This window comes from Mchenga conophoros, linkage group LG19 (genome assembly GCF_057382185.1).
Source record: "Mchenga conophoros isolate Kocher_MC1m ecotype Shallow Benthic linkage group LG19, M_conophoros_male_GT1.1, whole genome shotgun sequence".
Lineage (NCBI taxonomy): Eukaryota > Metazoa > Chordata > Actinopteri > Cichliformes > Cichlidae > Mchenga > Mchenga conophoros.
Window position 1 is genome coordinate 13,065,473 of NC_140544.1, and position 25,982 is coordinate 13,091,454.

General features: G+C 41.3%; 2 protein-coding genes across 7 annotated transcripts in view; both read left to right on the forward strand.

Moving 5' to 3' along the window:
- Positions 1 to 14,203, forward strand: part of LOC146551866 (apoptosis-stimulating of p53 protein 1-like) — a 61,173-nt gene extending 46,970 nt beyond the window's left edge. For 5 of the 6 annotated variants that reach the window (XM_085257911.1, XM_085257909.1, XM_085257914.1 and 2 more), the window contains 13 exons: positions 237 to 362; positions 4,686 to 4,753; positions 5,310 to 5,508; positions 5,608 to 5,835; positions 5,928 to 6,146; positions 7,383 to 7,533; positions 7,651 to 7,688; positions 7,769 to 8,136; positions 8,237 to 8,374; positions 9,790 to 9,923; positions 11,323 to 11,489; positions 11,578 to 11,777; positions 12,619 to 14,203. In XM_085257911.1, coding sequence (XP_085114037.1) covers positions 237 to 362; positions 4,686 to 4,753; positions 5,310 to 5,508; positions 5,608 to 5,835; positions 5,928 to 6,146; positions 7,383 to 7,533; positions 7,651 to 7,688; positions 7,769 to 8,136; positions 8,237 to 8,374; positions 9,790 to 9,923; positions 11,323 to 11,489; positions 11,578 to 11,777; positions 12,619 to 12,660 — 2,078 coding nt within the window. In that variant the 3' untranslated portion in view covers positions 12,661 to 14,203. The remainder of the gene's footprint in view (positions 1 to 236; positions 363 to 4,685; positions 4,754 to 5,309; positions 5,509 to 5,607; positions 5,836 to 5,927; positions 6,147 to 7,382; positions 7,534 to 7,650; positions 7,689 to 7,768; positions 8,137 to 8,236; positions 8,375 to 9,789; positions 9,924 to 11,322; positions 11,490 to 11,577; positions 11,778 to 12,618) is intronic. The other variant, XM_085257910.1, reaches the window with a different exon arrangement.
- A 796-nt stretch (positions 14,204 to 14,999) lies between these two features.
- sdsl (serine dehydratase-like) lies at positions 15,000 to 19,747 on the forward strand. The gene is made up of 9 exons (XM_085257916.1): positions 15,000 to 15,155; positions 16,145 to 16,298; positions 16,386 to 16,422; positions 16,511 to 16,650; positions 16,745 to 16,833; positions 16,920 to 17,153; positions 17,240 to 17,370; positions 18,790 to 18,876; positions 19,012 to 19,747. The coding sequence occupies exons 2-9, from the start codon at positions 16,152 to 16,154 to the stop codon at positions 19,113 to 19,115; spliced, it is 969 nt and encodes a 322-aa protein (XP_085114042.1). The 5' UTR covers positions 15,000 to 15,155; positions 16,145 to 16,151; the 3' UTR covers positions 19,116 to 19,747.
- The last annotated feature ends 6,235 nt before the right edge of the window (positions 19,748 to 25,982 follow it).

A 25,982-nucleotide genomic window follows, 5' to 3' on the forward strand; every position in this document is an offset into this window, starting at 1 on the left:
CTGTCGTGTTTTTTCCCTCTTCCCCTTCTCTGTCGGTGTTCTCTCCAATGTTCAATGATTTAATGTGGTGGTTCTGTGATTGCTGTTTTGTAATGTGTTGTGGTGCTGGTGTGGGTCTCGCTGTTGTTTTCGTCATTCCGATGTCATGGTGGTGATGTTTACGTCTGTGCTGTTGTTTGGTGGGTGTTACTGTCTCGTGGTTGGTGTTGTCTGTGGTGGTGGGTGTGGCCTTACAGAGGAAGAGAGGAGTGCCATCAGGAAGCCTCCCAGCCAATGGAAAGAGTCAGATTTAGACATCGTCCTGTCAGAGCCCACTGAGCGGTGGGAGGGGCCTCTGTCCCCTCAGGGGGGCGACAGTAACAGTGAGTCCAGGAGAAACCACTAAACACACTTACTCACCGCTGGGTTTATTGGTGATAGCACGATGCTAGCAGCACCTTCAGCCTTAACTCCTCGTTTTTACACAAAAAACAAGTTGCTCAGTTGCCAAAAGTCACCTTACACAAATCCAAGTGTAAAGTATCAAAACAGTGTATGGGATAGTAGTGAAAATTAGTTTATAGGTTATAATATTATTTCAACATAGCACCACATGTTTATGTGAAAAAGAAGGGGATGACCACTCGAAAGATTCACTTAATAGATTTTTTGAGCAGACGTTTAAACATTCTGTTATCTAGAAACTGCTTGTGTGAGTTTTTTAGGGTGAATATTTGGTGGTATGGCTCTGTAAATATGGCCTCTAAGGAGGTCAGGGTGCTGCTCTTGAGAGTAACTGGAGACATGCAGCTTGAGTTAACATAGAAAGTTAATGTCAGATGTGTGATCTGAGACAGCAGATTTGGAGCCTTGTAGAAAACACAGTTTTGCAGGTAGGAGACTGAGATTTTGTGTACAGCTCCTCATATACAAGGCACATAACATTCGTTAAATCGGTTCAAATCAGGTCAGAGGTTTCAAATCTAGGGCTGACACTATTTTATATATATATATATTTTTAGAAAGATCCAGTGATGGTGCTCATTCAGAGCAAGATGTTTTATTCGATTTATAAACCATCCCAGTCCAGCAAGAAGTTATTTTTCTGTCCAGGAATAAGTGTGTGTGTGTGTCTCTGTGTGTGTGTCAGAAAAACATGTTCATGAGAAGTTATCATAGACTGTATTCCTGCTAATTAGTGCAAGTTAATTAGGAGGTTAGTCCAGCAGTCTACATAGCGATCACTGTCATTTTCAGATAATGGATTTTAAAAAGATTCCAGTATATTCCAAAATGACACAGAGGTAGTTGAGCGGTTCAGTTTAAGGAACTGAGTTTACTAAAAGTTGACCTCCGTTATTGTCATGAAGGGGAAATTTAATACAGAGAGCTTAAAATTTCTGTGTATGTGGTTCTAAATGTGTTCATATCTGCTGTAAACTTGAACATTTTAACACGGGAGTTTATAGGGACTGACTCACTTTTGGAGCCAGCTGCAAAGACCCAAAATAGAAAAGGGCATTCACAGCACACATTTTCTTAATCTGACTCCCAGAGTGGATGCATTCAAACCGAGCACGCTCGTGTTTAAACCGCTATGCAGACCAGATGGTAAAGAGACAAAACATAATTGAATCAGCTGCTCAAAGGACCCTAAATTGTAAAGGTCGAGTGTACAAGGGTGCAGACATGCCATCTGATAGCCAACAGCTGCTCAGGGTTAAGAAGCACAGCTTCAGAAAATAAACCAAAGTCTGGCTTTAGACTCGAGTTTATTTATTCCGACATCTCTTCCTACACAGTGTGGAAAAACACAGTTTAAACTGCCGATATCTATTTTTTTCACCTACACTGAAGTAAAATAAAGAGTCTTCAACCAGCTTTGTTTTAACACCCATTGTGTTCTTGAATCCCAAAGCAAATGCCACAGTTCTATTAATGTCGCTGCTTATGTAATGCGGAAAATTCGTAGTTGTAAATCAAATCAACAGTCTACTGGGCAGGGGGCCATTGCACATGAATGAGAGAAAGCCTGAATTGTAGCTATCTTTAGTACGTGTGATGAGTGTGTGAGGGAGTCGGATAACAAGAGGTTTTAGGTGAGAGGGTGATGTCATCGGGGAGATTAAGCCCAGAAAAAAAGCAAAGCAAGGAATCATTTATTTGTTTAAAATATGTTTAACAAAACTGGCTCATATTTGCTAGAAAGTGCTGAAACGATGGATATTTATTACACTACTTTTTATAATAATTTTATATTTGGATCTAAAGCTTTCTGTTGTGCATCCTGATGGTTGGGTGAAAGATGTCGGATCTGTTTCTGGTGAACTCCTTCAGTTCCTTCTCATTACGTGAGGCCATTTGTAAGCAGTTTTCATAGTGTGACTGTATATGAAAGGTGGCTGTTGAGTCTGGCTCTGAAAAGCTGCATTTTTATTCATGGCCATCAGGGTGCGACTTCTCCAGCTGTAAATAGAAGTCAGATTATATAAAAGTCTGTGAGAAAATGATCGTGATCCTCTCTTATATATGACCTCAATAATTGTGATGTGTTTAAAAAAATCGTTTTTCTCCGATTCAAATCGATTTTAGTTTGGAAAAATACAATATCGATTCATTAAATCCTGAATTGATTTTTGAATATAAATGTATTTTGCGAGAAATGCCAGCATCTCATGTTAAAGCTCACAAAACTATTTCAACAACCAGCAGAACTATTAAAGAGCAGGTAAACGGATTCCGCAAAAAGATGTAAACACAAAGTGTGGACCGTTCACCTGACGGCACGTCCACGGACACGCTGTCGGGGCTGAAAGCTGACACACAGATTCTGAAACTGCAGCTTTGGTCTCTCTCCGACCAAAATTCATTGAACCAGCAGCAAAAGAAGATCAAAATTACGCTTCACGTTTCAAAAACATTGTCGTGAATTCGCTCTGTTTTTAATACGAAATGATTTTATCTTGTAAAACATGTTCGCATTTAAAGAAAAATAGACTATAAATCAGGTTATGCTTTAGCATGTGTGCCTGTTGATTTCATTACTGTATGAGCGTGCAGTTTTTCAGCCAAACCTTTATTTAAACAGGAAGTGAAATCTCTCTTGTGAAAGCGTCCTCACAGCATCAAATTAGATGTTTTTAAATGGAGAGAGAAACTGGAGCTCAGAGGGGAGAACTCAGAAACAGAATGGTCTGCCTGGAACCACAGAGCCACCATGATGCTGTTCAGATACAGCTGTTATCTACGTCAAAGGCAGGAGGAGAGATTTCTCAGCAGAGCATTGCATTTAATCATTTGTTTGCATTAAATGCTGTGGCTGCTGATTATGGCAACATCATATTTTACAGACAGAACATCAAACTCAAACGCTTAAAAATGGTGAACTAAAGAGACTTGAGTGGTGAGGCTGAAACGCTTTACTGCATGACCCGTTTGTCGTTTGCACCAGGACGTACCGTGACTGTGCTGTAAACTGTCTTTCCTCTATAACACTGAGTGACTGCTTCTAATCTGGGCTCTCAGGGGCAGGCGGCCAAGTTTCCACCTCTCACAGAACTGACTGCTTGTTTCCTGTCGTGACTGTTTTCTTCCTGAGGTCAGCGGGTTAAAGCAGCCAACAGGTTTCGCAGCACAACTTACTGTACAGACTGCGTGGCTCCTGGGTTGAAGAGTTAATCAGTATTAGTCTGGTATGAGCCAGGACTGTGACGTGACTGGGCGAAATGGTTAGGTAACAGTTTGTAAATGGCTGCTGGAGTTTAACATTATGTGGAATTTTATTTAGCAGCACTTATTTAGCCATTTTAGCGCCACGGCTTTGATGGTGGATCTCCATCAGTCATTTCTTCTCCACTTCTGCAATACCTTGGAAGATCACCTGACTTCTTCACAAAGCTATTTCCTGTTAAATGTCTTCAAGGGTGTGGCCAAGTTGCCATGAAATTCCAAAGCATTGAGCTAGGCTGTTGACCTTAGCTGTCACAGACAACAGTGGCTGAAGATTTACTACTGTGACTCTGCACTGAACTGAGCCAGTTTATTATGTAACAACACCTCTGCAGAGACAGAGGCTGAGTTAAACTTCACATTGTAGAGTTTTGTTCTGTTTTAAACCCTGATTGTAGCGGCTTCCTGTTTTTTAGAGGTTTTATTCTTCTAGTAAAAATAGTTTAACTGCAGCCACGAGTCATTTTCTGTGACTGCTATTGTCAGTCACTGTGCATTATTACAACTTAAATTATATTGGCTACAAATTTTAAGTATTGATGAGTTACCTTTACTTAGTATTGTTATTTTAGATGTCCTTTTCAACCATTCATTCTTAATTTTCTCACTTTTTCTTGCTAAGAACCCTTTTTTTTTAATTTAATTGTAACTCTTGAAAAGTGAAAGGTGTAAGCGCCTGGAGTACGCCTGGTTGGGAATCAGTGCATTGTCCGCTTGGATTTATGTTGCCGAGTAAACTACAGACATGCTCTGTGTATGCTATTTTAGCAGCATTAAAATATACATGTATATGCAACAAATACACATTATATACACTCCCTTTAACCGATCATTTTTTTAGTTACTTAACCGTTCATAGTATCTTTTTTCATCTGTCTTTTCCATTTGGATTTATTTGCTTCTTTCTCACTTTAATTTCCTTTCCTGTTTTGATCCCTTCCTCGGCTCCCTGACTCTCTGCCGCTTTCTCCCTTCAGCCAATGAAGCACCGTGGCCCACCATCACTAAGAGCGTAACAGACTGGAGGACCAACAGTCCAGAACAGGTACTGGTGTAATTCTCAGTTATATTAGTTATTCTCATGAATTCTGTGATCATAATAAATAATTTATTGCACTGTAAGCGCTGTTATAGAGGTATCAAGGCTCGCTTGAGGCTTCTGCTTAGCAGTGAAGTGATGGTGTGAACTTTTCAACTCAAACTGTCTAAGGAGGAAAATCTCCATGGGAAGCAGTCATGAATGTCTTGGTGTAAGAAGAAAAAAAAAATAGGTTATGCAGTTACAGTGGGGCAAAAAAGTATTTAGTCAAATACTCTGTTATTGCCAACAAAGGTTATGTTACAAAGTATTGAGTTGTATTTTTGTTATTGACCAAATACTTATTTTCCACCCTAATTTACGAATAAATTCTTTACAAATCCTACCATGTGGATTCATGGATTTTTTTTTCACATTCTGTCTCTCAAAGTTGAAGTGTACCTCTGGTGCAAATTACTGACCTCTGTCATCATTTTAAGTGGGGGAACTTGCACAATCGGTGGCTGTCTAAATACTTTTTTGCCCCACTGTATACTTCATATCTGTGTCTCCCTCCCACCAGCTTCCCTCTGGTTATGGTACGTACCCCAGTGCCACCCACCAGGCAGCTGCACATCACTGCGCCACGAGCTCCCTGCCTCGTTCTGCCCCTGGTACACTGGGTTGGCCTCGATCCGGTGCCGCCTCATCCCCCCATTCATCATCCCCCTCTTCACAGCAAATACAGCACCGTATTTCTGTCCCTCCTAACTCAAGCCAAGGTAATAAATAGTTTTATTTATTAAAATAAAAGCTTATCTTCTTCTTCTTCTTTCAGTCCTGTTGATTGTATAACTTTGTTTTTCTGTTTCTGCACTTAGGTTCTGCCACCACCTCCCAGCCCTCCCCGCTGTCCCCACAAACAGAGCGGACAGATCCCCCTCCGGCGGTGGCCGTACGTCCCTACGTCCCGGACCATCCCTCCAGGCCACAGTCCCCCAGGAAGGGCCCTGCTACTATGAACAGCAGCTCCATCTACAGCATGTACCTACAGCAGCCTCAGGCCAAAAACTACGGATCTCTGAGCAACAGGGCTACTGTCAAAGCAGGTGATTAAACAGCAATTACTTGTTTAGACAGTTTGACAGCTTCTGCAGGTGAAAACAAACCATAACCCATCCTTTTTCCTGTCTCTCCACAGTCTACGGTAAACCCATCCTCCCCTCCTCCTCCACTTCTCCATCCCCTGTCTTTTTCCTCCAGGGGGGAGGAGGAGGAGTAAAAATATCAGGGGAGGAAGCTACAGATAAAGATGGAGGAAAAGGAGAAGGAGGAGAGAGCGGCGAGGGCCAAATTCAACCTCCACCCAGTGTGGACAACATCCCTCGTCCCCTCAGTCCCACTAAGCTCACCCCAGTTGGTAGGTGCAACCAATCACCGATAAATGTTACCTTTCTTTGTTAAAATGTTTCTCCTGTATGTGTTTAATACCAGAAAACACATTTTGTGTTAAAATAAGAAGAGTGATAAAGATGCTGAACGCTGGACCTCGACAGGAGGAAACGAGAAACACCAGAGAAAAGATTCACAGATGTAATGAAAGAGGACATGCAGAGGGTTGGTGTGACAGATGATAGCCAGGGATAGGATGGAGGCAGATGATGGAGCAGCACTTAATGCACTGTCACATTTTAGGCCAAACTTTGTGCTGAAAAAAAAGTATATTTGTCTGCACACTGAAAAAGATGTCACATCATGTTAAATACGACACTAAGGATTGAAAAAGCTCATTTCAAGCAATCTAGATATGCAAAAGATGTATAAATTAACGCTCTTTGAACTATAAAAAATGCATTTGTTTATTTTCTGTTTGGGTGTTAAATGCATGTCTACACACTTTAAAGTTTATTACAGTAACCCAGTCACTTAGTCACACTGGCTGCAGAAATATTACTCGCATAGTTTCATAAATTTCCCGTGTCTTCACTGGTCTCTTTGAGTGATACTCTTCTTATTAGCTTTTTATTCTTACTAAAGCAGATTCCAGCCTCCTTCATCATTTAACCACAAATTTTATGTCAGTTGTTCAGTCAAGCATTGATTTCCTGGGAGCAGCCCTAGAATTGAGTCAGAGGACCTTCCTTAGAAAGAGCTAAATCAGCCATTCTCAAACTGCAGCCTGCTTCCAAATCTCCTGAAACACACCCAAACCTTTAATCACGTGAGCCAAATAAAATATATTTAATTCTTTCTTTTTCCAATGATACATTTAGATCTTTTTGTACTTAACTTTTTCCCTTGATAACAAAAATAAGATGCGAGAACATGTTAAAAAAAGACATTTAAAAAATCTATCTCTCTTGGCCCGCTTGAATTGTAGCCCACACCTTGGAAATCATTAAAAGCAGGACCAGATTTTTAAATCCCAGAATATCACATTTATATCTTTTTTATACTGTAAGTCTTAAAGAAAGTTCTCATTAAGTTATGGTAGTGTGCTTATCAGTCACAGATCACGCTATCCTGAAGAGCTTTTGGGAATAATTTCAGCAAAAGAAAAAAGATACAATCTAAGAAACAGGAGCAGAAAAAAATACATTTTGCCAAGAACAAATGACAAAAAAAGAAAGTAGCTTTAAAGCTTTGTCCCCCACAGCCCACTCTCAGCTCCGATACCAGAGCGACGCAGACCTGGAGGTTCTCCGCCGCCGCTTCAGCAACGCGCCGCGGCCCCTCAAGAAACGGAGCTCGATCACTGAACCTGAAGGCCCTCAGGGGCCAAACATCCAAAAACTGCTCTACCAGAGGTTGGTGCTACCACATGTTTAACTGCACCAGGACAAACAAAAAACTTTCAGGAATTTAAGACAGAAACAGAATCAAAATGGAAAAATGTAATTTGTTTTTGCCGTTTTTTTTTGCAGGTTCAACACATTAGCAGGAGGCATGGAGGGAAGCTCAGGTAAGACACCGACATATGATGGTCAGGTGACATCTGTGTGCCTAAATATATATAGATTTAAGTTCCTTCTTTAATTCTAGGCAACACTTTCTACCAACCGGACTGCCTTTTGGGAGACATGGACAACATTCATTCAGCTAATGGAAACGTAGAACGTGGAGATAAACAGGTCGCTCCAGCAGCCGCGGAGTGTGAAGCCCAAAACCTGAATTTGGATTCCCGCCGTTCGTCTCCTCCTGCAGTTACGACAGAATTATCCAAAGAGACAACAGCAGTGGCAGAGACTGGCAACGGCGTCTCACCATCGACCCAATCAAGCCCGATTCCTGTACCTGAGAGACCAGAGGACCAAAATAATAACAACCAGAGAGGCTCTAGTCCTGCTCAAAACTCAGTTGGCCACATCTCTCCTTCACCATCTCCTCCTGCCCCGCCCACTCTGCCTAAGGTATGTATACAACAACACAAAGCATACACATTAAACCTGGGCATCTGTCACACAACAATACACCAGGTTCATTTTCTTTCTCTTATGCTGTTTGCTGCAGGTAAAGCGAACCAACCTGAAGAAGCCGTCATCAGAGCGAACCGGTCACGGCCTGAGAGTCAAGTTTAACCCTCTGGCTCTTCTCCTGGATGCGTCATTGGAGGGAGAGTTTGACCTGGTGCAGAGAATCATATATGAGGTAAATCAGAACATGATGTTGTGCAATTATAGTGCTCTTATAACACAGTCTCACTTTTCATACTTGCAAAGATTACTGTGTTGCTTTGCAAAGGTAAAATTAAGTTGAATATAATTTATTTCTATAACTACATCAGCCATAGTTCCAAATGATTCCTAAACGCTGAAGCTAAAACAAGAAAACTGACTCACAGACATTTGAAAGCACTATTTCAGTTTCATCACTCATCAAAGTGACCTCAGTTTGGCCGTCGGTTTGGATGATGCTCTTACCTGGATGATTGAGCAGGCATCAAGACAGGTCTTTGAGGACATTTTTGATGTGGTCAGTGATTAAAAAGCAGAAGCACACCGACTGTGATCAGGTTGGAGCACTGATGAGACACGAATGGATCGCTATCATTTAGGATTTGGGCCAGAAGCCGATATCCAGCATCCCACCGAGCCCAGAAGAAGAAGAAGAAACTTATTGTAGTGAAGACACTGAAATGTGTCAGAATGAGTGATGAGGCTTGAGATATGCCCTACTGTAAAGAGACAGTAGGGGTTATCATCAACAGAGATATGATCTGCATCTGGAGAATGACCTAAACCACAAAAATCTTGTGTCATACAACAGTAAACTTAAAAAAATAACGAGTGCATTTGAACTCAGAAGCTGTCCTGATGATATTTTCTTTAGTCCTGTTGAACAAATAGTCTCTGAAGTGCGAGGTAGCAGCTGGTCAACTATGGAAAGTTGGTCTTCTTAGAAGACAAGGGAAACTTCTGCAGAGCCTTCAGATTTTGAGATAATTTTTAAGCAGAGCTGAAAATCATCACACAATGTGGTTACACTTGTAAAGGTTACTTTTTTGTGTTGCATTAAAAAAAACATTGGGTTATGCAACAGTGTAATATTTTTACATGCCAGTAATTACACCCACATGCAGACTGCCTCAACAAATTTGCCATTTACCAGGCAGTTTTAAAGCATTTTCAGTACCTTCCTGACAATACTTCCCTTTAATCTGTGCCAGTAGAGAGGAGGTCTCAGCAGGGAACTGTACAAGTTATAGTCGGGGATGCACTCTGTAGCAGCAGAGAAAACAGAGCCTCACATCTTTCGATGGAAACCCTGCCATCACTCACGGGAGAAGAGAGTCCTTACTGACTTCTTAGGCTTTAAACTGAAGTTAATGTTCTCAAGGAAACAGTCAGATCCACAAAAAGCTCAGTTTGATATTATTACACTCTGAGGCTGTGAGACTCAATAGTTTTCAACCTGCTCAAAACATGTTGTTTCCTGACTTTTGCACTGAGATCATTCTCAGCTTCTCCAGGCTGATATCACCGTTGTGGAGGTGAGCAGCTAATAACTTATTCCGGCGTTCTCCAAGTCTAATATTTCTTTATACGCATCTCTTTTTATTTCAGGTGGAAAACCCCAGCATGCCCAACGACGAAGGCATAACACCTCTTCATAACGCCGTCTGTGCTGGTCATCACCATATTGTGAAGTTCCTGCTGGACTTTGGAGTTAACGTGAACGCAGCCGACAGTGACGGATGGTCAGTGCCTTCATTCGGTCTGTGCGTCATGCAGTAATACAGAGACCAATAACAGAGCAGCGGCTGCATGAAGGACTTGAGGGAGTTTGAGTAATGAGCACGCTTTGTGGTGGCGGTGCTGGAGCTCGGCTCAGAGGCAGCAGTGACAGAGATAATTGACTCCAATTTCATTTTGACTCAGCTGCCTTAGCAGTATTGAAGGAGGAGATTACAATATGCAATTAGGGTCTGTATCCACAAGTTGCTTGATTTAATTACTGATGCATTTGATTCTTTCGTGGTTAGTTTAATTTAAACTGTAGTTGTTTTAAAATGCATTACAGGAACATCTTTTCTTTCTTTCTTTGATTGGAAGTGAATGAACTTTGGTAAAAAGAGAAATGTTCATGTTGAAGGAGGACCTAATCCTTTTCTTTATTTCCTCTCACATGGAATGTGCGCAGTGCTGTGAAAAAATCTAGCCCACGATTCAGTAGCTTGCAGAACCACCTTTAGCAGCTAAACTAAGTAACTTGGAGAAATCGTTTTCTGTAGGATTTCATTACTCTCTCACATCAGTGTGGAGGAATTTTGACCCAATCTTTCTTTTGGAGGTCTGGACTTTGAATGGGCCATTGCAGCTGTTGTAGATTTCCTGCTGTGCTTAGGATCATCGTGTTCCTGCATGACCTAGTTTCAGTGACGCTTCAGCTGTCACGTTTGACTCTAGAATACTTTGGTATACAGAGAAGCCCTTGGTAACTCAATCCTACAAGGTGCCCAAATCATCATCCCTCCACCACTGTGCTTGAGAGCTGGTACGAGGAGTTTGTGCTGATATGCTGGTGTCTCGTTCTGTTTTTATAAAGGTGCTAACGCTTACCCTTCTAATTCCTATGGAAACAAACGGTAATGGTGTACTTCATTTTTCATAGGACTGCATATACTGACCGAATTGCGATGCTCATATTAAACATAGGCAACGTTTCAGATTTCAGATACTGCTCTAAATGCTTGGTATATGCAGTTTTTTCTACTTTTAGCTCAATATGATATCAAAAAGAGGGGATAGTCCTAATAATAAGGGGAATGAGCCCAATACTGGCTTATAAAGCTGGATCAGACCCACCTATGGGTGAATCTATTTGTGAAGGAAGCTAACAGCAAAGGGACAGCAGTTTGGTAGTTTTGGATATCTGCTATGCTAACAGTTTTTTTTTTTTTTTTTTTTTTGCTGTGAAGTCACAAACTCTGCCAGTCATACAAAATTTGATCAAGCGAGTTAAGGCGACTAAAAGCTCAGCTGACTCTGCTTTAGATCTACAAAAGATCTTTATTGCAATTACAGTAACATAATATATCATCAAATTTCCTTTTTTTCTTCCTTGCAAGGTCCCTTTTAATGTTGTTGTCTTCACAGGACCCCGCTGCACTGTGCAGCTTCATGTAACAGCGTCCACCTCTGCAAGATGTTGGTGGAGTCAGGGGCGGCCATTTTTGCCACAACGATCAGCGACGTGGAAACAGCCGCGGACAAATGTGAAGAAATGGAAGAGGGCTACACCCAGTGTTCCCAGTTCCTTTACGGTAGGAAGATACAGATGCACTCACCTGCGTGTGCAATTACCATAATCGCACAGGTAAACGTCTAAAGTCATCGTTGTGTCTCTCACAGGTGTGCAGGAAAAGTTGGGTGTGATGAACAAAGGTTTAGTCTATGCCCTGTGGGACTACACAGCCCAGCAGTCTGATGAGCTCTCCTTCAGCGAAGGTGATGCTATCACTGTGGTGCGTCGCCATGACGACACTGAGACAGAGTGGTGGTGGGCGCGCCTGAATGACCGCGAGGGATACGTGCCCAGAAATCTGCTGGGGGTGAGAGAACCGAAACCAAAAGAGCGACTCTGGTGAAAATATCACAGTGAGAAAGTTAGACATTAGTATAAGAACAGGTACAACTCAAGGACAAAAAGAGAGAGAAAGACTTCAAAGGAGTCGATGATACTGTGAGTTTTATCTCTTCAGGCAGAGTAGAGTGACCCTGATGATATAAACACGATCACCTTACTTTCACAGTGCCAGGAGGACCCAGCTGAGGATCTAAGCCTGTAAACATATTCATATGGTGCCAACAGTTGTGCCATGTAGCAGCAAATCATAAAATCAACTCTAAGACATACAGAAGGCCAGTGGAGAGAAGCCAGATTAGGGGTTATGTGAAAGTAGGAAGTGGAGATGCTGCTCTGTGGGAGGCAAGAGAGAAACTTTTCATGTGTGTTTGACAAGGATTTTATTTCAAAGAATAGTCCAGTTTTATTCAAAGGTTAGGGCTGACTGAAATTCTGCTCTGAAGTTTCAAGCAGCTGGTTTCATGTTAGCATATAAGACGTCAAGGACACTTAGAAAAGATGAGATTTCTGATTTTGAGCTATTTAACTGCAGAAAAGTTTGCCCCATCCAACTCTTGGCGTCACATAGATGGTGTAAAAGAGCAGCAAGAGTATGTCAAGTACCTGTCTGTCCTATGTTCTGTTCAGTTTATACCACACAGAAAACATGCAAATGCAGGAAGACCTTCTTCCCACACGATGCCCCTCAGTCTGCTGGCCTTCAGATGTTCAGGCACCTTGAGAACATGTTGACATGATGTTGTGACCTCACCTACATCCTCGCTTGCTCTTTCTAGCTCTCTGTGTCTGTCTTGTTTTCTCTGCAGCTGTATCCAAGGATCAAACCCAGACAACGCTCACTGGCATAAAGCCCAGATCAGGAGCCTCATGCTCGAAGAGGGGGCATGCATGCAGGAAAGAAGAAGAAGAAGGAGAAGAAGGAGCAGAATGAGGGGAGGACAAAGATGGAGCCACTTTCTTCTATTTGTGTGGATGCAACAGAGCCAAATCGTGATAGATGCAGTGTGCATTTTCACCAAGATGTTGCAGAGCTGACGTAAATTCATAACTCAAAGTGTTCAGCTGCATGAGAAATGCTGAATGGAAAAAAAAAGAGTATTAAAAAAGCAATTAAAGCTTTTTTAAAGCTCCACGCAGCTTAAAATATGAAACAATGAGCTTGGAGTCATAAAGCTCTGTCTGATATTCTCCAAATATTCTTTAAATGTCGCTTTATTTTTGTACTGTGTTAATTTAAAATAATGCCAGCCTCATCAGCGACATAGCAAAGGAATGCGCTCTTTCTCAGCTACAGTGGAAACACCTTCACGCTGCACGGCGTGAAGATTTGTAAATGCAGTAAATTTACAGGCTGAAAGTACGTGTGAGATGTGAAATGTGAAAGTGGAGCCGGAAAGAGGAAAGTGAGGGGAGGGTAAACAACGTTAACGGGAGTCAGGTTTCGGCAGAAAATGAATCAGAGGAAAAGAGTTGGAAGTGCAACCACAAGACTGTGACACGTGGAAGCTGGGATCTGCATCCACCCACGCACGGTGAAGCAAAAAGGTTTGAAGTCAAGTCAGAATAATGGGCTGTTTCTGAGTTCATAATCTGACATTCAAGCATTTGTCAACTATTATGGGATGAATGCACGCTCTCACATGTACATGTGTTCGACTGCCAAAATGGTTGTTGAGGGTAAAGGAGGAGAAAGGGGGAAAAGAGGAAGGAAAACAAGAATGAGGAGAAAAGGGTGTGAAAGTGAAGGATGGGTGATACTTTTATTTAGAGGAGATAAAAAAAAATGCTGCTAGTTGTTGCATATTTTTCTTCAGACTAAAGATACCGACCCTCATGTAAAAACTGACGATTAACCCATTAATTAAACGCTACTCTGTCAATCTGCTGTTAAATGTGTTAAATTAAAGGTCCTGTGGCTGCTCAGAAAGGTGGCTTCAAGGAAAGCCCAGCCTAATTCTGGCCTGGGAAAGAGAACCTGTGTCAGTGTTGAAATGGGGCTAAATTAGCCGTGAGTGGAGGAAGAACTGCTTCCACTGCTTCTGCTTCTGGCCCTGATTTATATTGCTTTATTTAAAACAAAACATTGCTTTCTATTATTATTTTTCTCATTACTAGCACACGCTGCTCCTGTTTCTTTTCATGTATCAGTGCTGGTGCTGCTCACTGCTGCCACCTAGTGTACAGGAAAGGTTTGCCACAAAATAAAGCGCCGTTTTCTTCAGCACGAGCTGTGTAAAATATGAAGCAATAAGATGAGTGATGTTTGGTGTGAGAGTGAGATATTGTTCTGAGAAGTGCTTACCATCACTTTGTGTATATGCAAACTGTAACTATACAGCTACTGTACAATATTAATAAAGAAATTATAATCCCTACAGAGAAAAATAACAATGACTCAGCTCGTTTTTTTTTTTTTTTTTTTTTTGTCAAACAATGCACAGCTGGAACAGTTACAGGCAGACACACGTGAGCTTACATAATTACAAGCCTCAAGTAATAAACCGTGGACTTTAGATGGGAATTAAAGTTCAAAGGTCATTCAGGAGAGCCAGCACCGACAGAAAGCTCTTCAGTCGTAAAATTTTTCCAGATTAAAATCCTAAATTCAATCACTGTGGCGTTTGTTATGTAATTTAACTCTAATGCAGGAACTGAACTACAGAAAACTGTCAGCCCTTTATTTTGTAATTTCAAAATAAAAACACTTGGCAAACCGATCTGTGGGGAAATTTCAAAATCAGTTGAGTTACTTGGGCAGTTTTCCAGTTTAGTTCTTATTGTTAAACTGTTCACTTCAGTTAGTTTTATTAGTTGGAGTTTAGAATGTATTCACTGTGAAATGGATGTTGTTTGATGAGTTCAGAACTGTACAAAATTACAAAACACTACTAACACACATACTCATACTCATGTAAAAACCCAGTTTACATGCCTACCAAAGCTGGCTCAGAGTTGGTGTGCTGACATAGTTGGCGAAACTGACGAATTGTTAAGACACTTTTTAGACAATTATGTTATTTAGTTTTGTTATCTTGTAATTTTATTTGTCTAAAATGCTTTTTTTTTTTTTACACTTAGTTTAAGTTTATTTTAGGCAAACGTAATATAATCTTGTTTCCAGCAGTAAATTCACTTTAAGTTTCTACAGTCATTGGTTTTAATCAAACACTTATTTTGAAGCAGTGACCGGAAGTAGTCTTGTTACTATTGGATGCTTTTCCGGTACAATGTGCTACATTCGTATGTAGCGTAGCGTCTGGTGAAACTGTAATACATTTTCCAAAAGAAAACAGTTGATTAATTTTTGTTGCGGGGCTCATTCACGAAGACATTTTAACCGAACGTAAGTCAGAGGTTTATATAATGGTTTGTATTTGATATCCCAAATTACAACGTAGCATTTCGGACGCTTTATGTTAATTATTGCTTTGTTGTGTTAATAAAGTTCCGCTGGCAGACAGGTTTTGCTGCCACAGAGGCGAGAAGATTCGACCCCTAAAGAGAGCTGCTGAAGATTAAAGTGAAGAATATAAATACCTGATTTTCCACTTTGGACAATTTATTTTATTATTGAAAGCAACACTGCCCATGCTTGGTACATAATTCAAACGGTGATAGTAGTTAATATTAAAAACGAACCCATTTACAGTGTATTTACACAGGCAATAGACCGGGCATTCCAAGAGAAATACTAAAGAATTCACACATTGGGGTGTTTTTATGTGCTCTGGCACGTTTGGTATCATTGGAAAATGTGAGATTAGGTTTCGAAGGAAGCCAAGGAAAATAATTTAACACTCGGGTTTATCAGGAAAGAAGCAGAAACTGAAGGTGGCAACAACAATGGAAAGAAGGAAGTGAAGGATGGTGGTTTTACAGATTTCGGTGGAAAGTGGGAGAAATGATTTGTGCAGTAATAAACAGAATAGATGAGATTAGAAAAATCAAAGTTACAATATTCACAGTAGGTGAATACAGTACACAGAGAAGGGGGGGGGGGTGATATTCTCATGGTTACTAATAAAATATGATGCAGTTGATTTTAAATCAGATCAGAAAGATTAAAGTGAAATTACATGTGAAAGACAGTCTACCAATGAAAAATGACTCAAGAGTTCAGTGCCTTAAATTAACACAAATTGTGCAGAGGCAACTTCTTTGTTTCTTCTCTTTCTTCAGCACTGCAATCTGAGAGCTGGTGATAGTTGTGCTCTGACTACCAATAAACCTAACAGAAGATGAAAATGTGTATAAAAGATGAACAACTTTTCCACTGTACCACCCACTTGCACTCTGTGGAGTTTTTACTGCTTCTCTTTCATTGGCATCTAGGTGCACCATGGCAGAGGTTTTCCACCTGAAGACTCCACTGCTGGAGAGCATCAACATGTCCAAGAGGGTGGGAACCACTGTCTATCTAAAAATGGAGAATGCACAGCCCTCTGGTTCCTTCAAGATCCGTGGCATCGGGCACCTCTGCCAGCAGGTGGGAATCTTTACAGCCCCCCTCACGCGTGCTCCCTTTCTTCAGATCCACATTGTCACACAGTGACTGTTTAATGTGTCGTTGCAGCTCGCCAGACACTCCAAAGGAGTAATCTGCTCTTCAGGTGACTCTGTCCTGTTAAACATCATATTCTCATTACAATGCAGTGTCATTAGTGTGTTTCTTTAGTATTGAAGGTGGTGTTTTTTCAGGTGGTAATGCAGGTATGGCTGCAGCATATGCAGCCCAAAAAATGGGCGTGCCAGCCACCATCATAGTTCCCTCCTCCACTCCTCCATTGGTGGTCCAGAGACTCCATGATCAGGGTGCTACTGTCAGAATTGTAGGCAAGGTGAAGCTCACTGATATGATGGTTTAAAATCCAGAATTTAGATTTTTTTTTAATTTTTTTTTTTTAAAGAAGACTAAGACTCTTATCTTTGCAGGTTTGGGATGATGCCAACGCAGAGGCTCTCAAACTGGCAGAAACTGAAGGGCTTACTTATGTTGCTCCATTCGATCACCCCTTGCTATGGTAGAGAACCTCCTCATTAAAGCACAGGGCACTTTAAAAAGACTCACTTTCAAACTGTACCTGTGTCCACGCACTCACCCATACAGGGAAGGCCACGCCAGTATGATTGCAGAGGTCACTGCCTCTCTGGGTCCCAGCGTGAAGCCCGGAGCTGTGGTGGTGTCTGTGGGCGGAGGGGGCCTCCTGTGTGGGGTCATCCAGGGCCTCAAGGATGTGGGCTGGACAGACGTGCCCATCGTCGCGATGGAAACAGTGGGGGCACACTGTTTCAATGCTGCAATTAAAGCGGGGAAGTTGGTCACTTTAGATGACATCACCAGGTTTGACTTTAAAGGAGTTTAAAAGTTTTTTGCAATGAAGTGTTTCGAACGTACCCTCATCCATCAAACCTACTGCCTCTCCACAGCGAGGCTAAATGTCTTGGAGCGAAGACAGCCTGTAAACAAGCCTTCGACTACAGCCAGAGCAGCGAGCTGACAATCATCTCTGAGCTGGTGACCGACCAGCAGGCTCTGCATGCTATCCAAACATTCCTGGGTGAGTGTTTTTACCTCTGAATTTGCCTTTAAGCTTGGTGATGAGTGTCAATTAATGAATCTGTAATAGTTTTTTTTTTTTCTTTCATATTGCATCACATTTATTCTCACCAAATGCTATTAAGTCAGTGTCCAAATCAGCATGGTAGACTTTTGTTTCTATCCTGTGCATCCTAATACCTCCAGTTTCCACGGTTACTTTGATAATAAGGAGTATAAAGAAGGGTTTTTGCAGAAAATTAAAATGAGGTTTTACTCTGTAAAAGACTTCCTGTACATAAATGCTTTCGTTTGGCTTCCCTGTACAATGTTTTTCTTCACTTCGAGCTGCTGGACAAGCATGTCTTTATGCCCCAGAATGAATGAAATTAACTGCAAACCATACAGGCCTGTGGAAGCCATTTTCTGCCCTCTTGGGGGCAGAGAAAGTCTAATGATTAATGATAGAGCTACAGCCAGGGGAAGGCAATAATTTATTAGCACATTTATTCAAGCACTATACTTGTTGGTACTTATTATTAACTTATACTGAACAACATCAGTTGTAGTTAATTTATCTAATACAACAAAACATATACTAATCTTATATAGCACAACACTTTGTGAAATATTAGACTAGGGCTGCTTTGCACTATAAACTTAAATATGTAACTAAAGAACACAGATCTGTGCAGCAATACTTTAAATTCTTCCCTCTCACATTAATCTTCCCATATTAATCTGGCAACCTCCAGTGCAGCCTGTCCTCTGTGTTTTGCAGTAAAATGCTGCCTAAATTTCCCTCATAAAATGCAGTGTCACAAAAGCCCCTAAACATGCTAATTTATCATTTTATAACAGAACAAACACTTCTCCATTGAGACTTTAGAAACATTTTGCTGTCGGTTTTTTTGAACTTCATATCTGTATGAAGTCAGGAGCCCTACCCAGCCAGCCAGTCAGAGGACAGTTTAGGCTTTAAAGGGTAACAACACTTTCTGTTCTTCCTGGAGATCCTGAGGTATTCCCAGACCAGATGAGATGTATCGTCTCTCTAGCTGTGTCTGGGTCTACTCCAGGATCTCCTCCCAGTTGGGTGTGATTGGAAACCTGCAAAGAGAGAAACTAGGGAGGCATCCTAACCAGAGGCCGGAGCCACCTTCACTGGCTTCTACAGAGGAAATGTGAATTGTACAAAGCGAGTCCACTTTAAGTTGGTTTTTGGATGATTCATGCATGCAAAGAATTCAGGTGAAGGGTCTGAATACCTCTACCTTCAGTAACTATGGCAACAATGTTCACACCATGACAAAACTTTTTAATCAGTAACTTTTAAGCCTGCTGCTTTGTGGCTTTGCTGAATAGTGGAAAATGTTTGAAAAATTATGCACAACTAAGTGGAAATTGCACCAGAGTTAATGTGATGGCATGCCGGTTGCAGATGAGGAACGCGTGCTGGTGGAGATGGCGTGTGGAGCAGCGCTGGCAGCTGTCTACAGCGGTATCATAGTCAGATTACAAAATGAAGGTAAGTCCTCACCTTCCTTCTGTTTTCTTCATACTGAAGCAGCTGATGAGTACTTCAGTCCATCAGGCTGAGACAGTTGAGACCTTCTCAGTTCAGAGAAATGACTACATCAGTTACTGCTTCTCCTCATTTTAGGTCGTCTGCCAGCTCTCATGGGCCCTCTGCTGATGATTGTGTGCGGTGGCTCCACCATCAACATGGAGCAACTGACCAACCTGAAGCACAAACTGCAGAGTTAAACTTTTGTATGCGTGCAGGTGTGTGTGTGTGTGTGGGCAGGGTGTGTATAACGATGAAAAAACTTCAGTGAATGGAAGGAAAAATAAAGAAATGTGCAGTTTTACTGTAAATTTAAAAGCAAAAGTCTCTTTATATAATTTAAAAGAAAGTTTATAATATTTTAGTGTGATTATATGTTAAGTAACTGAGCTAAATCTTTATAAGTTATTAAGTGTTTTAATTTAAATGTCATTTTGAGTAATTATTGCTTAGCATGCAGTTACACAGTTTTGTCACATGGTGGTGTCACAGCTCTCTAATCAAAAGTGCCTCAAAGTTAGAAACACTTCAGACAAGTATTAGCATCTTTTTTTCCATTTTGTTTGTCAGAAAGCCCGCAGTAAGTCTCAGTGAAGTGTGACACTGTGTTTACCCACATGTGTGTTGACAACAAAATGAGTATTGGTTGGTGACTCTCGTAGCAAGAAACGGCACTTGCTCACTGATAGTATCTCTGCTCTGATCCCTGTGGTGTTCGGCATGAAAGGAGAGAGCATCAAATATGGACAGTTTTGACTACATGCAATGAAAAAAACAGTATAAAACCCAGAGCAAAGCAACGAGATAAAAATAAAGTGTTTGCCATGCATAACTGAATTCATGGGTCATTCATTGAAATATCCATCACTGCCTTGTCCCCCCAGAATCAGCTGATAAGGACACTACACTGCACTGAGGTGTCACAGTTTAGTAAAGTGCTATGTTAAGCAGAAGTGCCAAAATAGCAAATTGCAAAGAGAGGCTTGGAAATTTTTCATATTATGAATAAATACTAGTCGTGTGCAATGCTGCATATTTTGGTATCGATCCAATAGCGATGCTGACTTGGTATCGATACAATCGATATTTGGATCGATCTGCCCACCACTAATAAATACCTATACATCCATATTCTTCTGCTTATCCAGGTCGAGGTAGTGGTTGAGGTGGAGCTTGTGATAGGGTGAGGGTAGGGGACACCTCAGAGAGGTCACCCGTCTTTCGCAGGCCTCACAACTCGCACTGTAAGGCCACAATCAGTTGGTGCATTCAAACCCTCACTTGCTGTGAGGTGGTGGTGGTGGTGCTTCATTGCCTTCCTCTGATGTGCATTTCCGGCACTCCCCCGTGCGTTTTGGGATACTCTGCTGATTTTTCATGCACGTGTTACTGCACATGAAAAATCTGCTGGTCAGATTGTTTTTGCGATCGGATTGGTTTAACTCTTACCTCTAACCCTGACAGCTGGGAACAGGTCCAGCTTGTCACAGTACTGAAGTAGACACGCAGTAAAAGAAGATATTAGATATTTTAAAGGGCAGGATTTACTATATTTTACATTTTTGAAGTTAAGGTGGGGTTGCAGGGTGGTTAAACCCATGCAACCCCCCCATTATTTCCTAGGCTGTTGCTTTGATTTTCTTTAAGTCAAAACAACAGACTTTGTTGTTCATGTCACATTAAAATTAGCAGTCAGGTCACTTTGTGTTGTGTGTAGGCGGCTATTACTATGGAAACAGCTCCTCACTGCTCTGTGCAGAGTTCATTTTAACAACTTGGAGATAGTGTTTGCCTTCTCAGCTCTCAGACAGTTGCATAAGATATCAGGTTCTTCACAAAGAGCACTGGCAGATAATGGGCTTGATGTGAACACTTACATAATCCTGTGTATTTCTCTGCATTGTCTGTTCAGAAGCAGCCCGAGCGACAAAAGATTGAATTTTAAAATAAGAACAGCTCCACGTGTAATCTTGTGGAGGTGAAAATGGGAGTTTTTCGTGATGATAAAATGATATTTATGATAAAGGTGCATGTTGCAGTGTGTGTTCTGGTTCAATCTGCATTTCAAACAGCCTTTGAGGCATTTGTTATAGTTTTATAATGAAAATATTAGATGGTTTCCTTTGCAGAATAACCGGCAATATTAATAAAGACTTATGCAATTTGAATAGCTGCATAGACAGAAGAAAAGCCTGGAAAATAAAAAGGCTGTGGCATTGTATTAATGAAAGGTCTGTATGCTACAGGCCAGCAAAACTGCTCCTTTTACAGAGATGATCATGCTTGATGACAATCAGTTAATCAAGTGCATTTGGTGACCAGCACCTGCCTGCTGCTTATCTTATTAATTCCCTTAGAAGAAGTAAGCATGTTCTTCATTTTTTAAAGCATGACTGAATAACAGTTCTAATAGCAAAACACCACAATGTCTACATTGTAAAAGAACACAAACAAACGTTGGTGCTCTGGAGGGAGGGGGGGGGGGTCTGTTTTCTGAAAATTGACTGGCAAAAACTGCATTTTGGGTAACCATTCAAACATTGAACATTCAAAGGTCATATCATCCTGTGGGTTAGATGGCTGCTCAAAACAAGCTTTAGCTGGAGCTTGGTCCCAGATCGCAGCTCTCACGCATGGATAATGACCCTCAAAGCAGGGTGGGTGCAGGACCAAAAGTGCTCATTGCCCCTTTCATTTGGTGCATTACTCAAAATTGTGCAACACATCAAAAACTAATCAGCACAGTGTTTTTATTATTGAGTATGAAACAGTGAAAATCGTCTTCCTGTTATGCTCCTCTGAACAGCACTCTGCTTGGTTTTTAAGGACATCTGTTGCTGAAAATTTTAAAGAGGTTGAAATCTGCCATCACGTCGTCCCTATCGGATCTAATTCAGTAACAAAGGAGCAAATATAAAAGCAGGTTATCTCAGGATTAGCTCAGACAACATTAAAGTATATGCTTCTCATTCAGCTGCAGTCTCTGATTGAAAGCAGAAACCAGTTTATTCCAGCAGTAACCCTGAGCAGTCTGGTTAGACTAGGTAAATCCCAGGAGCGCAGTCGACACTTCGCACTTCAAGGTCACACATGGTGCGGACATGATTGTGTTGTAAATGCTGCTCACTGTGACACAACAGCCTCACAGTCCATTCAGACGACCGGGAGAAACCGGTACGTGTCGCCTCACCTGCTCTGTTAACGGCTGAACAATTTTCCGCTCTGTTCCCACATGATAAAGATTCTTGGTCTGCATCATCCATCTACCTGACCTGCAGCTGTGCTCCCACCTCTAGTGGATGTGATCTGGGAAGCGGACTGACAGAGGAGCTAATGGTCGCAGCAGCCCATTTCTATGACAACAGAAAGCTTTGATGAGCCCAGCAGAGGGCATTTGAACAGAGCTGCGGCTATAAATAGAACAAGTAAACAAGTATGAGCAGAGGAGGTGGCGAGAGCGGTGCATGTCTGTGTATGTGTTATGCACATCTCTACATATGTACATGTAATTTGCACATATTTATTTATGCGATTAATGTCCCATTTATCCTGTCCATTAGTCCCCTCCATTTTCCCCTGTCAAACTCTTATCCCACCTTATGAACACAGTTTCCCACATGTGAACAAAGTGAGTGTAGAAGTATTCTTACAGTATATACTCACCGCATCAGCAAAGGATGCGGTTAGAGGTGACTTCACTTCCACTGACTCTAAAAGAAATTATTTAACAATTTCTCACCGGGATGAAGCTGTTTTGTAGCATTCAGATAAATGAAATAATAAAAATAAAAGAGACAAAATATATTTCTAATTGCAGCTGAATACACAAAGAAAGGAAGCTTGACATTTTGTCTACTAATTAACGATTTCTGTATGGGCTCTCTTACTTTACAAAGGTCTTGCAGCCTGTTTGTCACGTACTGCATGTGGCAGTGTAAAGGTCACAGTGAGTGGTCAGTCCTGCTGGGCTGAGCCGGCCAGTGATCAACATTTTTCACCCCTTTTGTTTTCCCATTGTTGAATGTACCCTACATGCACAGGCTCACTGCAGTGAATGCTCTGTAATTGATGTTCATGTCAAAGAGCGCGGTGTCCCGCGAACACGCTGCTTTTAACTCATGCCACACGCCGTGAGGCATCGCTCCTTTATTGCTGAAAAACTGTGTTTCTAAAATTAGTAAGAGGAGCAGAATGACGATGCAGAGACGGCGTGTTATTGATGCCTCGATTTGGGAATGTTTGCTCATGTTTTTTGACAGGGAATCACAAGGTAGAGCTGAGCAGCTGCTGCGTGTATCCAAGGCAACCTGATGACGGCATAGGAGCATATACTGAATCTTAATATGAAGCTTGATGAGTTGAGGATTTCATCATGGCAACAGGTTCCTATTAAAATACTTGTTATTCAACAGCTGCTCGGTTTCATGGGTTTCAGGAAAATTCAGATACTTTTTATACTTTTTATACTTGTCCTATCATCCTATACTTTTATACAGGATGATCTTAACTACAGTTTAATTTTGATAAAAATGAATGAAGGTTGGTTGAGCTTCATCAGTAAACGGGGCGACTGAAGCCACACAGTGAGCTCAGGTTAGATCAGATACCGTGGCCACTTTATTAGGTACATGTTGTTTGTAAAAGATTGGCTCTCTTCTGCCTTCAGAGCCGCCTTAAGTCTTCATGGCATAGATTCAACCCTCCTCTGGGATTTTGGTACATATTGACATGATCACACAGTTGCCCCAGATTTCTCAGCTGCACGTTCACAATGCAAATTGGATCTGGTGTCTGTGAAGGCCGTTTCAGTAGAGTTTACATCAGTCTGAGATGATCTGAGTTTCAAGTGCCATGGTGTGTTAAGAAGGTGATGAGTACACTGTGGTCATAAAGGGATGGACATGGTGAGTAACAATGCTCGACTGGTACTCAGAGAAGAAAATATCTCCCACACAACCCCAACAGCTTGAACTGTTGATATAAGGCAGGATCGATCAATTCTTTCATGTTACGACAAACTCTGACCTTAACATCTGAAAGTCATAACAGAAGACTCATCAGGTGAGGCAAGGTTTTTCTAATTCTCCTGTCGCCCAGTTTTTGATGAGCCTCATTTTCCTTTTCTTAGCTGACAGGAAGGACACCCAGTGTGGTATTCTCCTTCTGCATTCAGAGAAGCTCTTCTGCATACCTTGTTTATAGCAAGTGTTTATTTCACTTACTGTTGCCTTCCTATCAGCTTGAGGTAGCCTGACCCTCCTCTGGACCTCCGACTTCAACATGTCATTTCCTTCCAGAGAACTGCTGCTTGCTGGGTATTTTCTCCTTTCCAAACCATTTTCTGTAAACTCCAGAGATTATTTTGGGGGAAAATCCCAGCAGGTCAACAGGTTCTGAAAAACTCAGACCAGCCAATAAGTCAACAACCTCCATGAAACATTCAAAGTCACTTACATCACATTTCTTCCCCATTGTAATGCCCAGTAGTGCTTTAGCAGCTTGTTTTGATCATGTCTACATGCATAAACGCACTGAGTTGCTGCCATTTGATTGGATAATTAGATGTTTGTGCAAATGAGCAGTTCAACAGATATATCTAATAAAGTAGTCAGTGAGTGTAAAGTCTTTGGACCAGCTGTAGGTCACAACAAGTTTAAATTAGTTTAGGTAACACCATTGACGATGCTCTAAAAGGCCCCAAGGGGGGTGCCTTGGTTTTGGAGCCCGCCTCAAGTGGTCATTAGAGGAACTGCAGTTTTTGCAACTTCTGGATTTCAATTTTCAGCTCCAGAGGTTGCTGTTTATACATAGAAGTTTAAAGCAGGGTATTTGTGGCTTGTAGGATTTTAGTACAATAGAAAATTACAGTATGTCCATCACACCCCAGGCAGCAGTGGTTTTCATTTCAATAATGCATGCTGTATGAATATTTCATCTCAGTGCTGTATTTAATACCTGACCTTCAAGATTCACATCGCAGGGAGGCAATGATTTCACACTACACTACACTGTGTAATTGTTGGTAAATCCAGAACAGTTCGGGTGTTCTGATATCTCCTGGAAACTCAAAAGTGCTTTTTAAGTACTCTAACAGAAATGATCAGCTTGCCTAAAAACACTGGAAATAACTTATTGCTCTGCGACTGCTGTACCATCAGTGATGATACTGATACCTGCCACTCAGGTGAGGGATGTCAGTGGGCTGTGTGTTGAAAGAAGCTCGTTCTTTGTATCTGAAGAGCTAAGACAAACACTTCATGTCAGTGTCAGTCTGTTCTTAGAAACCAGAGCCCTCCTGCTTTATTTTTGACATTCAAATTCAAATTTTATTTGTCACGTACACAGTCATACACAGTACGATATGTAGTGAAATGCTTGGACAACTGCTCGTGACCTAAAGAAAACAAAAAAGGAAAAGGCTATGAATAAGATAGGAAATAAATATGAAAAATTAAAAAGGGTAAATTTAACTAGGAACGAATAAAATATAAATTAAGGTTAAAAATGAAATAACTGTACAACACAAATTAGAATGAAGGGTAAATTTAACTGGGAAGGAATAAGATAAAATATATAAATTAAAGTTGAAAATAAAATAACTGTACAACAAAATACACAATATAGAACTATATAAGAATGTATGAAGAAATCTAAATATAAATAAATATATACACAATAACAGCAGCTGTACAAGTATTAACCGGAAATGAAGAATATAGTGACCAGTGTTGTGCAAAAAAACAATCTGTGCAAAAACAATGTCCAGAAAGTCCAGTGTGTGTGTAAGAACCATATGTGTGGGTCAGGACTGTGTGGTGGTGTGATTGAGAGACCGTATCGCCTGCGGGAAGAAGCTCCTCCTCAGTCTCTCTGTGTTGGTCTTCAGGGAGCGGAATCGCTTTCCTGACCTCAGCAGAGAGAACAGTCTGTTGTTGGGATGGCTGAGGTCCTTCACGATCTTCCTGGCCTTGGTCCGGCACCGCCTGCTGTAGATTGAGTGCAGGTCAGGGAGCTCGGAGCGGATGGTGCGCTCAGCTGACCGCACAACCCTCTGTAGAGCCCCTCTG

Excerpts from the sequence above, each read along its gene's own strand:
- sdsl (XM_085257916.1), top strand. The coding sequence starts at position 16,152 with ATGGCAGAGGTTTTCCACCTGAAGACTCCACTGCTGGAGAGCATCAAC. Across the intron at positions 16,299-16,385 it reads TCGGGCACCTCTGCCAGCAG|CTCGCCAGACACTCCAAAGG; the intron begins GTGGGAATCTTT and ends GTGTCGTTGCAG. Across the intron at positions 17,371-18,789 it reads TGCTATCCAAACATTCCTGG|ATGAGGAACGCGTGCTGGTG; the intron begins GTGAGTGTTTTT and ends TGCCGGTTGCAG.